Source organism: Rhinolophus sinicus, linkage group LG02 (genome assembly GCF_036562045.2).
Source record: "Rhinolophus sinicus isolate RSC01 linkage group LG02, ASM3656204v1, whole genome shotgun sequence".
Lineage (NCBI taxonomy): Eukaryota > Metazoa > Chordata > Mammalia > Chiroptera > Rhinolophidae > Rhinolophus > Rhinolophus sinicus.
In genome coordinates, this window is record NC_133752.1 from 187,639,988 (window position 1) to 187,655,780 (window position 15,793).

The following is a 15,793-nucleotide window of genomic DNA, read 5'->3' on the forward strand; positions in this document are numbered from 1 at the left end:
ATGAAATGGGGTTTTCAAGCTACTTGTGCTAACATTAGGGGAAAAAAATCTGATAACTTCCTATTTTGTTTCTTAATAAATTTAACAGTAAAAGAAAGCCTTCTGGCATTGTGTTATTGAATTCCTAAATCTTTAGCTTCGAAGAAAGAACGTCATTTGGATTATTAGCAAACATTTATCGACCCCCTTTTCTGTGCTAGGTTGTCTCTATACATTATCGCATTAGGGCCCCCCAACCCCGCTAGGAGGTAGATAGCATCGAACATTTTATAGAGGGAGACACAAAGGCTCAGAAGAGCCAATCACAAGCCCCGTGCCACACAGCTGAGAAACGGCAAGGCAGGAATCTGAGCCTGGCCAGGTCTGTCCAGTGCACGTTCAAGGGCCAGTCTGCTGCACCCCACCTGCTTCCTTCCCATTTCTTAAAGCTGGGACTGGTGCCAGGACTCTCCACTTTAAATTTTGGGGATAACTTAGCAGAAAACAAGGTGTAACTTGGCAGGCAGGGGCTTAGGACTGTCTGTTCTCCTCTTGTAGCCAGAGACAGACAAGGCACACCCCAGGCCCATGTCCAGGGTGCCAAGGGACAAGCAGTCGCCTCCTCCTTAATCACTATTCTCACCATCATCACTGAGGGGAGAATGGGTGAGTGCTGACGGCTCTTACTTGGTTTTCTTTTAGTGGGTAGACAGCATCAAGGCCCCAGAATGGAGACACAGAGAAAAGCTGAGAGGGGAGAAAGGATGGCAGGGCATTATATTTGCCAAGGGGCTTTCCTGGGTGAATGGGAAGGTAGCAGGGAGGCAGAAGTGCACCCCGATCGCCCCCATTGGAGACAGATGCCAGATGTGGTCAGCCCAGGGGCCCACCCAGAGGAGCAGTTCTCATATATTATGTCCCCAGTGACCTAACCAAAAGTTATCTGTCTCCAGTTGCACGATATTTTGGAAAGATGATCCTCAAGACTGTTTGAATCCACACATTAAATAAATAAAACTGTACATTTGTGGGCACAGGGTGTTTAGCAGGCACTTACTGTAGGCCAGAGTATTTGATATATTTAATATTTAATATATTGTCTTGTTTAATCACCACAATAAACCAATGAAGTAGACATGTTCACCCCTCTGCTGGCATGGAGGCTGACTGGGGATCTGGGAAGGTCTTTATTCGGGTTGCACAAAGGGCTCCATCAGGGCCCATGGTCATACCCGGCCCACTCTGTCCCACCTACAGCCAGTCGGTCCCCGAGCAGAGACCTGGTGATGATGGCTGGGAGTGTGAACACTCAAAGGTATTGGTTTCTCATCTTTTAGGGCCCGCAGACCCCTTTGAGAATGTGAATCTACTTCCCCCTTAGACAAATGCACAACCCATTCCAAAATAATCGCATTTCAGGGAGGTCATGATCCTTGCAAGCCCATCGTGGGCCGTAGTTGATCACCTGCTGTCCAAAGAAGTTATTCCCTTTAGGTCCAATCAAAATCGTATTTGAACTTTGGTTCTCCCTGTCTTTGAACTTGAGGAGTCTTAATCACCAGGCTGTGGCTGTCCTTGGCTCCAATAATGGAAATTGGTGTGTAGCCCAAAATTCAGGCCTGCATCTGACCCTAAAATATGATGCTGGGAACTTCTTATTGACCTAGTTGATTTTTATATAAAAAAGTAAATAACTCCAGTTTATGTATATACTCCTCTAGAGCCCCCCCATTGAGAGAGAGAGAAGGAAGGAAGGAAGGAAGGAAGGAAGGAAGGAAGGAAGGAAGGAAGGAAGGAAGGAAGGAAATTTTGGTATATAATCTTTGCATAATAGATCAATTATACAAGCTTTCAAAGCTTCTTTGAATAATTATATTTTCATGCTTTGATTTCATAACCCTCTAAAAGGAGGAATAATCCCAAGGGAAATTGTTTATTCTTATGATAAAGCGTAAAGTAGTCTAAAGCTGGGTTTCTACATATTAACTGATTTTCATCTCAGTTAACATGTTGAGAACCTACTACCGTGTTTCCCCGAAAATAAGACCTAGCCAGACAATCAGCTTTAATGCATCTTTTGGAGGAAAAATTAATATAAGATCCAGTCTTATTTTACTATAAGACCGGGTCTTATCTAACGTAATATAATAAGACCGGGTCTCATATTAATTTTTCCTCCAAAAAGACTCATTAGAGCTGATCGTTTAGCTAGGTCTTATTTTCAGGGAAGCACGGTATTTGCTCAGCATATGTAAAAATACTTTGCTGTACATTATTTCATTTCATCCCCCCACCCCCATCAGCCTCAACCCCATGAGGGAGACAAGGTCATTACCATCACCTCCATTTCACAGAAGAGGAAACTGAGGTCCACAGAGGCTCTGTGACCTGCCTAAGGTTAAACAGAGGGGGTGGGAAGTGGCAGAGCCAGGACTGAAGCTTTGGGTTCCAGACTCCCAAGTCCCGTTTGCTTGTGCCTCAACTAGTGTGTGTGGCAACTTCTCAGATGCGGGTCTGAGATGAGCACATTTGCTATACCAAGAAAGCAATCCTGTGAATATGTGTAAGGGTCATTTATACTATTAATTAGGTAACTTTATCCTCCCCAATATCCAGGGCTCAGTCTCAGGTCTCCTTTGTTCTGAAGCCCCCTGACCACCATCCCATTCCCCCTAGATGGGGGGACTCATGCCCTGGAACCTTGGGTCCCTTATCACACAGGGTCGTGATCCTCTGGTGCCATCTGCAGTGAGTGCTCCCGGGTAGTAAGTCTCTGAATAAGAGTCAGGGACATCCGGAGCGTCTGATAAGAGATTGGCCCAATGTTCTTGCCATGGCAACGTCTACTTGATTTGGCTTCTGACCAAATGTTCTGGCAGGTGAACAAACAGGAGGAATGACTCAGGGTGTCCCCTAGTCAACAGGAGAATGACTTGACTTGGCTGTTACACGAGAGGGGACAGATAGGAGGCCAGCCTTGGATGATAGGAATTTCTGTGAAGGTCTTGTCTTCCCCGAAAAGCTGAGGGTTGCTGAAGTGCGGGCATCACCTTTTGGTCATATCTACATTCCATGTAGAGCCTGGCACGGCACTAGGTGGGGTCCAGTAAATGGTGAGTCTGTATTGGCCAGTAAATGTCAAGTTGTGTACTCGGTCCACAGTGTTTTTCAAACTGCCCATCATGACCCATTAAATCACTGTTAGTGCTGCAGACAGCACTTTTTATTGAGAGGAGAGGAAGGGAGGGAAGAAGAAGGAGGGGAGGGGAGATTGTGTGATAGTAAGGGTCAGCATTATTTTCCATGAAATTTTTTTTCATGGAAAACTGAAAAGTGTGTGGTGGTGCTGGTGGTGGTGTGTGTACTGGATCATGATACAAAATATATTCTTCTTCCGAGTCACAGTCAAAAGTATTTGAAAAACAATGGTTAGAGAACAATCTTAGAAAGAAACTTAGTTGACCAGTTTCCTGATTATAGGAACGTTAAAAGTGAGTGGTCATTTGCACCGTTTATCCATTTATTCACTGTTCATCCAAAAAACATTTCTCTAGTTACCTTCCCCATTGCGCCATCCTATTAGATGTGAAGGTGAAACATTTAGGAACAAGTGACTGACTCACTGTGGCTGGAGCCACTAATTAGGCAGCACAGGCCAGGAAAGGTGTGTGACAGGTGTCACCTCACACCTGTACATCTTCAAAGGAGGAACCTTTGTTGAGCTTTTGTGATTCGAGCAGGGTGAGGAGTGGACTGGAACTACTGACCATTGCATTCTCCCTGTTTCCCCTCACCCTGCAAGTTTTCTTAAATAATTCAGCACCTATATATTGATACTGTCCTATTGTTCCCGAATTATTTTGTCATTGCCAGTCTTGTCTCTTCAATTAATGTACACACTATTTGAAGACTCCTCTGCTTCTTTTGCATCTCCAAAATGCCTATCAGCGTTGGGAATACAGCAGGCACTCAATAAGTGCTTCCTACTTATTGACAACTATTCATTGTGCAGGTGCCTGCTAAGGCTTCCCCTCCTGTTCTCCTACCATAGAGCATTTTTTCATGTGGCTTTGTAGTTATGTGTGTAGCAGTCTATCTCCTTCGCTTAAAATGTGAGCCCACTGAGGGCAGGCAGTGTGTGTATTGTCTAACCATGTTCTCAGCCCCTAACACAGCACAATGCCTGCTTTGTTCATTGTATCTTCAGTGATTGACTCTTGGTAGGTGGAGCTGTCAGTTATCACCATAGTAATGCTGAGTAACAAACAACCCTTCTATCTCAATGGCATACCAAATTAGCATTTGTTTTTGTGGGACAGCTCTGGGCTGCAGGTTGGTACTGCATTTGCTCTGTGTATCTCTCACCCTCCTTAGACCAACAGGCTAGCAGGGTATGTTTTTCTCATGATGATGACAGAGACACAAGAGCGTTCAACTGTACAAGTGCTTTTCGGGCCTTCGGTTCTACCGTGTCCATTAATCTTCCTTTGGCCAGAGTAAGTCAGTAGTCAAGACCAAAGTCAAGGAGCTAGGAAGCACATTCTGCCTCTGGAGGTTGGGGCGGTGAAGGGAATAGTGACTATTTCTGAATTACCTACCAGAGTAAGTGCTCAGGCTCTCGCTAAATGTTCGTGGAGTGGAAAGAAAAGGAAGAGAATAATTGGATTCCAGGGTTTCCCCTGGGTACGCTCCATACAAGTTACAGAAGTCCATGGGGACTCTTTACCACCTGACACTGAGCTCTACAGAGCAAGCCAGAGCCTTGTCTAATAGATAACAGCCCAGCCACCCAGAGATAAACGTGTTGGGCAAATAAACCAAGCCCTCAGAAGAGACTGCCATCAGAGACCCTTCCTCAGGGCTCTTACGGACACCAGCTGCCTCTGGGAGGGAGAGTGGGACACTGACCGCTGGCTTCTCAAGAGGCATCTCTGAGCAGGCAGAATCCTGCGGGCCAAGGAAAAGTTTCTGTGTCCTTTGGAAATGTGTGCATACAGACGAATGGCCAAATGTTGGTTAAAATCAGCAGGCCAGGACCTTGGAAACCTTCTACAATAGCTAGACATCATTTCCAAAAGGAGTCCGGAGCCTCGGGTGTCAGCTTGGCTCTAGGGTACGCACTCTGGTGTGATGGAAGGTTGTGCAAGGTTTTGTACCCCTCCTTCAGTTCACTGAAACATAACGATCTGGTTTCCTTTCCTTCTCTCTCCCCACTGACTGCAGGAGTGCTGTGCCTGCCGGACAGTCTGAATCTTCACAGAGACCCGCAGAGGTCAAACAAGCCGGGAGAACTGCCCATGTTCAGCCAGTCGGAGTTGAGAACCATCGAGCAGTCCTTACTGGCCACCCGTGTGGGCAGCATCGCAGAACTGAGTAAGTGGATGCTGGTTTCCCAGCCCTCTCTGTGCCCAAGGTGCCCCTGCCCTCAGGGCAGTGCTTTGTCACCAGCCAGCTGACACCTTTTATTGAGCACCTGCTGTGTGCACAAAACAGTGCCCAGGGGAAGGCTCTGGAGTCAGGCAGGCCTGATAAATGTCCTGGCCCTGCCACTGTTGTAGGTCAAGTTCATAAACTTTCTGAGTCTCACTTTCCTTTTTTATAACATAGAGAAAATAATACTCCCTTGCTTAGAGTGGAGTTGTGGTGATTCGATGAGCTAATGCCCATAAAGGAGTTTGACATGGTACCTGGCACACAGGAAATCCTCTGTAAACGGTGGCTGTTCACCTGATTTTCACAAGGGGATCCATTTAAAGCATATATCAGATCACATCTCTCCTCTGTTCAGAATCCTCCACTGGCTCCCCATCTGACCCCAAGTCCTCAGAATTGCTTCTGGACCCCCCAGCCCATATGCTTCAGACATCTTCTCTTTCTACTCTCGCCTGCGGCCCACTAAACTCCAGCCACTCTGGCCCCTTGTTGGTCCTTGAACATAGCAGGCATACCTCAGGACCTTTGCACTTATGTTCCCGCTTCCTGGACCACGCTTCTTTCGCATATCCACAGCGCTTGCTCCCTCATTACCTTCAAGTCTCATCCAAGTGTTACCTTCTCAGTGAGGCTTTCCCTGACCACCCTATGTAACATCATAACGCCCTGAGGACCCTTAGCCCTTCCCCTTAGCAGTTATCCGATGACATACTCGATACATATTTTGTTTTTTAATAGCAGCATCACTGGGCTATAATTGATATACAGTTCCCCTATTTAAAGTACACAATTCGGTGGTTTTTTAATATATTTACTGAGCTGTGCAGTTACAGCCACAACCAGTTTTAGAACGTTTTCATCACCCCAACAAGAAACCTGATAACCACTAGCAGTAGCTTCCCTGCCCCCTAATTACACCCTATATTTGACTCATTTATTTTTTTAAAAATTATCTCTCTCTCCTTACTAGAATATAGTTTCACAAAGGGTAGAGATGTTTGTTTTGTTCACTAATGTAACCCCAGCACCAAGAATACTGGGACATAATGGGGCCTCAGGAAATTTTATATATATATGGAGAGAGAGAGACAGAGAGAGGAGAGGGGGAGGCAGAGAGAAGGGAGGGATTATGAAGAAGATTGGGGGTGCCTCGAATTTGAGTAATGATTTGTCATGCTTGTGCACCCCTAATTTAGGGCTGTGCTCTCAGAGGAAAAGTAAAGCTGTGTTTCCTTATGATCCCGTTGAATGTTCAATGACTTAGCTGTGTGTTCGTTCCTGCTGGGACTGGATCATTGATCTCAGAAATGCTAGATTGTCCTCAAGGATGAGTTGGTGTGCGATTCTAGAAAACCCTGAGCTATAAAAGGCGTCTGGATCTAGACAGGAACGCGTTCCTCTTCCCAAGGGGACTACATGTACACCCAGGACAGGCAGCCATCCTCCCTTTAGCACATGGCACCTCTGGAAAGGGGAGTGGTAACTGATTGAAGCCGTAGTGGGGCCTTGTGGCCACTAGAGCCACTTTCCTGGCACCCGAATTTGGAAATTGCATTTCCATTCTCGTTAAACCCCTGAAGTCACACGATGCTTCCAAGTCACCAGGTCTTTCAGTTACCAGTCAGTCGATTTTCTTCAACTTTGGGGTGCCATGGACCCCTCTTGCAATCTGGTAAAGCCTATGGACCCTGCCTCGGAATATTTTTAAATACATACAATAAAGTGCATAGGTTTACAAAAGAAAGCAATTACACTAAAATTTTCATCTCAATTGCGGTATAGTAATTCTATGCTTTTTTTCTTAGCACGGTAACAAAATCTAGCAGCAGCTCTGGTGACCTCATTATTTTGAGATGGTGTGTGTCAAGGATATTTTGAGATATCTACAATTGGCACGGGATAAGGAAATGTCTGCATTTTAACAGCTCCCCCCGCCCATTCAGATATAGAGGGTCCAAGCAGCCCCCTGGGAGAACGTCACTGTAAGAAATGCCAAGACATGTCCGTGACCCCAGGGGAAATGCAGAAGCTGGCTACAGTTCTGGGTCATGTCTGCAAGGCACCTGGGAAGAGGCCCCCACTCCCGCTGGTCCGCACACACTGTCCCCTGGGTTCTTAAAGGTTTGTCCTGGGCTATCCTAATGGCCCCTCCCTGGGCTGGGCCCTGCTGAATTCCGGAGCTCTCTTTGAAGAAAGGATTTGCTAAACAAATCTGCGCTTCACCTAAGCAGGCAGTCTGCAGGAGCGGCTTGCCACATAAATTGTTTCTAAGGACAATTTACTCTGCAAATTAAATGCTGTCATTGTGGTTGAGTGTTGACTTTTGCATATGAATTGTTGGCACACAAATGGGTGCTGCTAATTATGAACGGATTTTGTACATTCATTAAGTGAGACCCATAGAACAAATGCGAGGAAGCATGTTGAGTGGGTGACTGAAGGAAATAAAATTGCCTTCTTTTCTGATCTGATTGTAAGTTAGATTGGCTTGCTCTGTGGTCTGAATCAATACAGCCTTGCTCTCTATGTACATAGAGAGCTATTATTCATATTCATATTCAAAGGTTACTCTGCCAGTGTGGATTTTACAAACCACTGTTTTTCCAGCAAAGGTGAGGTGGAAAGAATTTGTGCCCAGGCGTCCCTGCTCTTCTTGAATCAGACTGTCCAGGCTCGAGGGCGGAGCCCCTGACCATGGCCTTATTAATGGCCAATAATAATAACAGCAGTAAGTGATGTTATTGAACTAGGGAACTATGAAAAATCTATGTGAATTATTTCCAATGTCACCATTACTATCTACATTGATATGGGAGTGGGTGAGACGAGGATAAACAATTTCTCTAAGATCAACCATACCTGTGAGCTGAATTCAGGGCTGGAGATTGAACCCAGGTAACAAGGCAGAGCTTTCATGCCTCACCACTGGACTAGACTCCTCCTGGGGGAAGCCCAGCACATGTTTCTATGTGTTGCAGGGGGGAATGAGAGGCCCCTCTGTAAGATTGGGGTGTTGGTCTGATCTGTGTTCCTTCCAGCTGAGGATTTGCACTTTTTTCTGTAGGATGCATTGTGGATGCTCTCCTCAAAACTTAATTGGAGATGTGAAAATTCACAAAGGTTAGTTAGCAAGTCCCTTTCCAGGCACCTAGATGGGTGCGCACCCCTGCAGGCTGAGGCTTCTCCCTGTGGCCATCATATTAAAATATAGAACTGCCTTGATCGGTGGTGACGTCCAAAGCCATCTCTGTCCAGCCTGTTACAGGTTGGGGTGAAAATATATCCACTATTTCTGGAGCACCTATGCCAAGTGATTTAAATACATTAAAGATATTATTAGTCTCATTTCACAGATAAGAAAACTGAGACTTGGAAGGATAAATGTCTGGCCCAAGGCCACACATCGCTAGTAAGTGACAAGGTCATCATTCAAGCCTAGTTTTTCCTTTCTCCTCTTTGATACGCTGTGTCCAATTCAGCTTTGCCTTCTTAGCACCTAACACATCGCCCATAGCTTGGGAAATACCCGTTGAATGTCAAATGAATAAATGAATGACCCACAGTGAACTAGTCTGAAACAAAAGCTGCAGAAAATGCTGCAGGTCAGGGGACCTCTTCACGAAACGCCAGTCAAATATTAAATACTCTATTGAACTGAATTTTGAACTCAGAGAACAGGATCTGAACCTCTGTATGTTTAAAATATTTGAATGAGAAGCTTAATCAGGATACCACAAGGGTCCTCAAATTGACGCAGGCTGGTGATTCTTTAACCACGAGCCCTGGAAATTTGCATAGTGATGCACCAAACTTCACAGCTGACTTATAGTCTGGTGGGTCTGGCAGGAGGTCCAGGTCTCCTTCCTGAACCAGTGCCTAGGTCTGGGAGAATGGGGCCCATCCAGTCTCCTCCACTGAGGCCCCGGGGAAAGAGAGGCGCTGGATTTTCTTTTTTTGCATGTCCTCCAGAGATCTTGTCTCTGCTCTTCTGTCTGACATCCCAGTCTTGCCCCCCAAGCTCCCAATTAACCCCCCTTTGGTCAGTCATTAATTATAGTAATTGCTTTCTGTCATTTAAAGGGAAAAAAACTGAGGGCCTCATTGAAAAATACCTCTTCCTGTTGTCTTTTCACACTAAACCATGAACTTGTTGCTCCCACTCAATGAGGCAGTCAAACTGGGACCGTTAATTTACAACTGTGTATAAAAAGTGTTTCTGGGTTGTCTCTCCTCGGTGCCAACAGAAACAAAAGAAAACAAAACAGCCCTTATTGCTTGGACAAGGGGAGGCCTCTCTTCTCGTTTGAAACTGCCTCTAGTCCCAGAGTTGTGGAAGGTTTTGAAAACGTGCTGCAGTAAGTGGTAGGTGACCACGGATGAAACGAAGAGAAGGGAAGGAAGTGAAAGGGCTGTCTAAGCACAAGCTTGGGCAGAAGGAGTCCCCCCACCCCCTGCCCTGTTGGAATGTGTGGCCCTTTGTCCCAGGGCAGTCACATCTGGCATGCAGGAGGACGGCTTAGTGGGAGCTGCACTGATCAGAGCCTGCGTCTGACAGGTTAGAGCCGCATTTCCCAAAGGGTGGCCCTGGAGATGATGGTAGGTGATACACACAAAACACTTTCAGTTTTTAATTGCTATGAATTTTTTATGAGTACTAGAAAAATATTGGTTTTCCATTTATGGCACTGATAGGAGGTTTCCTTTTAAAATGAATTTATGTGTGTGAAAGAATGAGCCAATTTAAAGAAAATTATTAAATAAATAAATTGTACCTGTGGCACACAGATATGAAAGAAGTCACAATGGTGACTCCCAAATGGCTGACATTTCGGAGACCTGGTTTATACATGGATTCTCAAGTAGGTGCCTAGAGCCAAACTCCAGCTGCCCAAACTCAGGGCAGCTAGTTACAAGTGATTTGTTGTTTGGGGTTGCAAGTGATTTGTTGTGTTGGGTTCATGAAGCTGACAGATAAAGCAACAGATAGCACTTATACAGAGTGGGGTTTAAAATCGAGCTAGTGATTGCAGAATCCCTGTGCCAATTTCATCCCCCACGGCCAGCCCTGCTCAGAAACACCCCGGGACCTCTGATTCAGGGACTGGGCTGATAATGATGGTGATGATGATGGTGATGATAATGGTGATGGTGGTGATGGTGATGGTGGAGGAGGAGGGGGGGGAAAGGAGGAAGAGGAGGGAAGAGGAAGAAAAAAAGGATGCTGATGTGGCAGTCTGAGTCCAGAGAGCATATTCCTAACCACTGCACACACTGCTCCTTCCGGAACAGGACGATGAATGAGTCTCATCGTCTCTGCCCTTGAGGTTCAGTAGGGGAAGCAGAAATGGGGACAATTAACTGGGAAACACGACAGAATTAAACAAGTAATGTGTTAGACTTTCTTAGCCGGTGTTGCCGGGTACACAGGGGAAGGGGAGATTGATTCTGACTCGGGCCATTCTGGAGGGCTCCATGGAAGAAGTGGCATTTGATCACAGCCTTGAAGGTCTTCATTAGTTGGGAGAGTGAAGGAAAGGGCACTCGATGGTGAGAAAACAACAAGAACAAAAGCAGGAAGCTGGAAGTACACGGCGAGCTGAATGATGCTCAGAGGAGACGATTAGCCAGAGGAAAAAGGCTTCCCAGTGTCTTGGGGAATGGAGTGGGGGTGGTACAAGAGCCCTAAACACAGACCCTCTTCTCTTTTCCATTCCCTTTTGATTTTTCTTGTTTTGAGCTGCTTTTTTGGGAACTCTCAAGAAAAACAGATGGAAAGGTGAATGCCTTCCAACCTGACCCCAAAGGAAAGTACAAGAACATAAACATGCCACCTAGGTAAGCTTATTATTCTGATAATACCAAGTAGCACGTGCCATAATTCAAAATTTAGAAACTACAGAAAAAATGGAAGGGACTATCACCCATAATCCCACGAGGCAGAGAAATCCTTGGTCAACATTTTGGTATTTTTTTCTGGTATTTATTCAGTGCATAGTTTTTAATAACATAATCCTAGTCACACTGTGCAATTTTAAATTTCACTTTTTTCCCCACTTACCATTTTAACATAAGGATTTTTTTTCATGCTACTGCACCTCTATGTAAACATTCTTAATGACTGCATAAGTTTATGATTTTATCATGTGGATGTACCAGAGTTGATTTTACCATGCCCATATTTTTAAACATTTGTTTCTTTGTCAAATTTTGGATCCTGTAAATAGGGTTTGGGTGAAAATCCTCGTGCATAAAGATTTTGCTGCATTTTGGATTCTAACATTGGGACTGAGTCCCAGAAATGGAATTACTGAATCAAGGGTAAAGAACATTCGTTAACACCTTGGCTGCATAATGCCAAATGGCCTCAGGATGGACTTGGAGCTGGCCGTGGCTGCATTAGGCCAGTGTGGAGAGAAGAGCACAAGCATTAGAGTCAGAGAGACCGGGCTTCGAATCTTGTCTCTGCCTCTCACTAATCTTGCAACTTTGAGCCTCCGTTTCTTTATCTATAGAACAGGATTTCTCAAAGATCTTCAAGCACATCTTCTCTGTAAGTCTTTGCTGCCTGAAGGATCTGAAATCTTACTTCTGTCCGCAGGTGACCTGGTGTCCCGAGCAATGCATCACCTGCAGCCCCTCAATGCCAAGCACCATGGCAACGGCACCCCCCTGCACCACAAGCAGGGGGCGCTCTACTGGGAGCCCGAGGCCCTCTACACCCTTTGCTATTTCATGCACTGCCCGCAAATGGAGTGGGAAAATCCCAACGTGGAGCCTTCCAAAGTCAACCTCCAGGTGGAAAGGTAAGACTTACCTTTGCTTTGGATGGCCTACAAAAGGAGTTGCCCTGTGGCCAACACTGCCTTGTCATGGGAGGGTGGGTACTGCCTCCAGGGCAGCACGAAGTTGGGGAGGGGAGAGAAGCTGGCATCAGAACTGCCAGGTCCCAGAAATTCGCTAGAGGAGTCCAGAAAGGTACTTGGTGCCCTTAGAGGGTATCTGAGACCCTGGTAGGGTCTTTGAAATGGTATTGCTTAGGGCTAGTCCAGTTCAAGGTAAAATGGCCTGGGTCAGAAGAGCAGGTCAGCAAATTCTGGCGGCGTGAGGGCCTCTGGAGTACAGGGTGGTTTCCTTGTAAAGGCAGCTTTGGGGGAATGCCAGCTCCTTAGGTGGGAGGTGTCTTATCTTCTTGTCATCCTGGCTGCCCTGAGGCCTGGGGGTGTGATGGGGACGTTGGACCATACCCACCTGCTCAGCCAGAATGGACCTCTCAGCTAGGCGGGAGACTGGCTTGCTGGGGAAGTAGAATCCTCAAGGGAAAGGAAAAACAGGAGAGATGGAAGGGAGAGCTTCCTCGGAGACGAAGGTCCCTCTGACCCGGCTTCTGCTACTCCTTGGTGCTGTCCCTCTGCTTCCCTGTGCCTCAGTCTCCCCATCTGTAAACCAGCAGCTGACCCAAGTGGTTCCCAGATTCCCTTCTATCTGGAAAACCCCAGGATTCTCTGAGGATGGTTTCAGCCTCTCAGAGGCAGGGCATCAGGAACCACCCTGAGGAGAAAAGGCTGCCTGGAGGCATCCCCTCTCCCTCTGGGAGCAAGTCCACAGAGATCACCTTCCCACAGTGTCTCACAAATCAGCCCCCTCCTCCACACAGGCCTCTTTACTCCAACTCCTGCAGCAGTGATCCCTGTTTATCAAAGCAGTGGCTAAGGGAGCAGGCTCTGTGACCCAGACTTCCGGTGCAAGTCCAAGCTCTTCCAATAAAAGCCAGGGGGCCTTGGGAAAGTGCCTCAGTTTCCTCATCTGCATTATAGGGCTACTAAAGAGTAATTCCTTCATAGGGCTGTTTGAAGATTAGATGCATTGAATAATGCCCAGCACATAGTAAGTGCTCAATAAATGTTTACTTTTATTGTTGCAGTTAATTTATTATTGTAGATATTAACTGCATGTAGCTGAATAACTCTCTGTTTGGGCTCAAATGCATTTTCCTTTCTCTGTTAAATGGTTCCAAGTGGTTTTGCAATTCTCGTTGGACGCTCTGTTTCTGCCAGGATGGATTAGGGCTTAATTGGGCTCCTTTACAAAACCACATCTCTTGGCTTTTCAGTTAAGGAAAGAGGACGGAGCCTGGGCTAGACAGAAGGTGCCTTTTTTTTCTTTTTTCTTTTTTCTTTTTAAACATCCCAAGTTAGTGTTAGTATTTCAGTCCAGTCTGGAGTTAACTTAGTCAGAGGATTACTCAGATCTCCTGCAATCCAGGCCAAATCAGAGGGTACGCTATGCCTGTTTTCGTGTGCCAAACATACCCAGGATGAGAGGTGGCAAAATTTCCATGGTCCCTGGGCAGAAAATAACAGCAGTCAGACACACCAAAACTTTGCTTTCTAAGAGTGTGAATCCAGTGTTGAAAGAATGGAAACCATTGGCCTGTGCGGTGTCTAGGTTCTCAGCCCCTCCCCCACAGCCTGTACAATAGCAGTTTCTCTGACTCACCCCTCTCATCTTGTCTTCGACTCCTGAAGCAGATGACCCCTCTCCATCTCTAGCCAGCCAGCGCCTCCTCTGAACTCCAGAACCTTCTCATCCTCCTCATCCTTCTGGTTTCCACTGTCAAGTCTCATACTCAGTCTGGTTCCTCTTAGCACATTTATTCTTTTGTGCCTAACGTACCATAATTTATAATTATACGTGTATTTCTGTGTTTGTTTTGTTTATTGCCTGTAAGCTTCATGAGGGCAGAGAATACATCTGTTTTGGTCATCGCCACACACCTAATGCCAAGCTCAGTATCTGGTGCATAGTGGGAAGTCAACAGATATTTGTGGAACGAAAGAATGAACAAATCCATTGATCCAGCTGCCTATGGAACATTTCAATGTAGAGTGCTCACCACCACCTCAAAACGAAAGCCATCATCTTTTCCAAACCGACCATTCCTCCTTTCTCCCCAGTCTTTACAAAGGGTATCACCATCGATCGGGTCACCCCAGTCAGAAAACGGGGACTAGCCCCACACTTTTCTGTCTCCCTCACTGCCTCCTATGGCCAACTGGTCAGTATGTCTCATTGATGCTACACCTGTGACATCTCTCATGTCTCTATTCCTTCTTCCCCAGATTGCTGCAACTGCATGACTCAGGACCTCGTTCCCTCTTACTTCCGTTATCCATTTGATTTCTAAATGGTCTCCCTGGATGGGAGGCTGAGTGTCCTCTGACCAGCTCCATCCTCCTCACGGCCACCAGACTCAAGTTTCTCAAATATAAACCTCATCGCGTGACATACTCCCTGCCCCCTGCTCAACACAATTGCACAGTTGCTGTTACATTTTCTCATATGCAGTTTCCCTCTTCCCGTCTGGAATCTATTTCAGAATTCAGAGTGTGGTTGGAATGGCTATGTCTAGGAAGACCATCTAAGAATTCCAAATTCCCTTGGATAAGTTTTATTTATTTATTTTTTGGATTATAAATTTTTTAAATTAGTTTCAGGTGTACAAAACAATGTAATAGTTAGACATTTATCATTTATACGCCTCACACAGTGATAACCCCCCTCCCCCCATCCACTACCCCTCTGATATCACACACCGCCATTACATTCTTACAAGAAGTGGAGTACAGCATTATACATATATAATTATACTTGACATTCATTATTGTTCAGCTTCAGCTTCAGGTGTACAGTGCAGTGATCAGGCATCTACATCATCCCTGAGGTGGTTGTTGGACAAGTTTTAAAGAGTCACGAACTACAAGGGAGAGCAGAGTAAAGAGAACATGTCCCAGCATTTGTTGGAGTCATTTATCTTGGTCTTTCCACTCCTTTTTGGTTGAATTTCCAGTCAACCACACAAAACACAAAGTGGAACTTGTCATTTTTAGAATTCTGTTCATGTTGATCCTCTGGAAAGAGTATGGATTTGGGAGTCAGATAGACCTCTGGATTTGGATCCCAGCTCTGCTTCTCTAGCTCTGAGACCTTGAACAAGTCATTTCACTTCTTTGAACTTCTTTTCTTCAACCGTAGAATGAGAACCAGACCAGCCTCGCAGGATGGGCATAATCAATGCATTAGGTATTATAGCTGAGACATCCAGTGCCAAGGCCCTCCTCCCCACCCCCCAAACAGTAGCTGGTATTACACATTTTGTTGTTGCTCTAAAATCTGTCATCATTGTCCCTACAGAAGCCCCTATGTGGATTCTTCTAGACAAAAGCTATTTCTTCCTGTTCCCTGATGGACTAGGCATTGGTGTTTAGCATCTGAAAACACCCATGGGAGGGCTTCAGAGGACAGAGAGCCTTTAACTGTCTCAGGCAAGTGTTTACACCAACTCCTTACCAAAATCTTGAACCAAGAATTTTCCAGTGGGAGG

The 15,793-nt window shown here is 45.8% G+C and overlaps 1 protein-coding gene across 4 annotated transcripts in view; it reads left to right on the forward strand.

Moving 5' to 3' along the window:
• ABTB3 (ankyrin repeat and BTB domain containing 3) overlaps window positions 1-15,793 on the forward strand; it is a 278,504-nt gene that overhangs the window by 168,535 nt on the left and 94,176 nt on the right. For all 4 annotated transcript variants that reach the window (XM_074326264.1, XM_074326262.1, XM_074326263.1 and 1 more), the window contains exons 2-3: window positions 5,203-5,352; window positions 12,011-12,215. In XM_074326264.1, coding sequence (XP_074182365.1) covers window positions 5,203-5,352; window positions 12,011-12,215 — 355 coding nt within the window. The remainder of the gene's footprint in view (window positions 1-5,202; window positions 5,353-12,010; window positions 12,216-15,793) is intronic.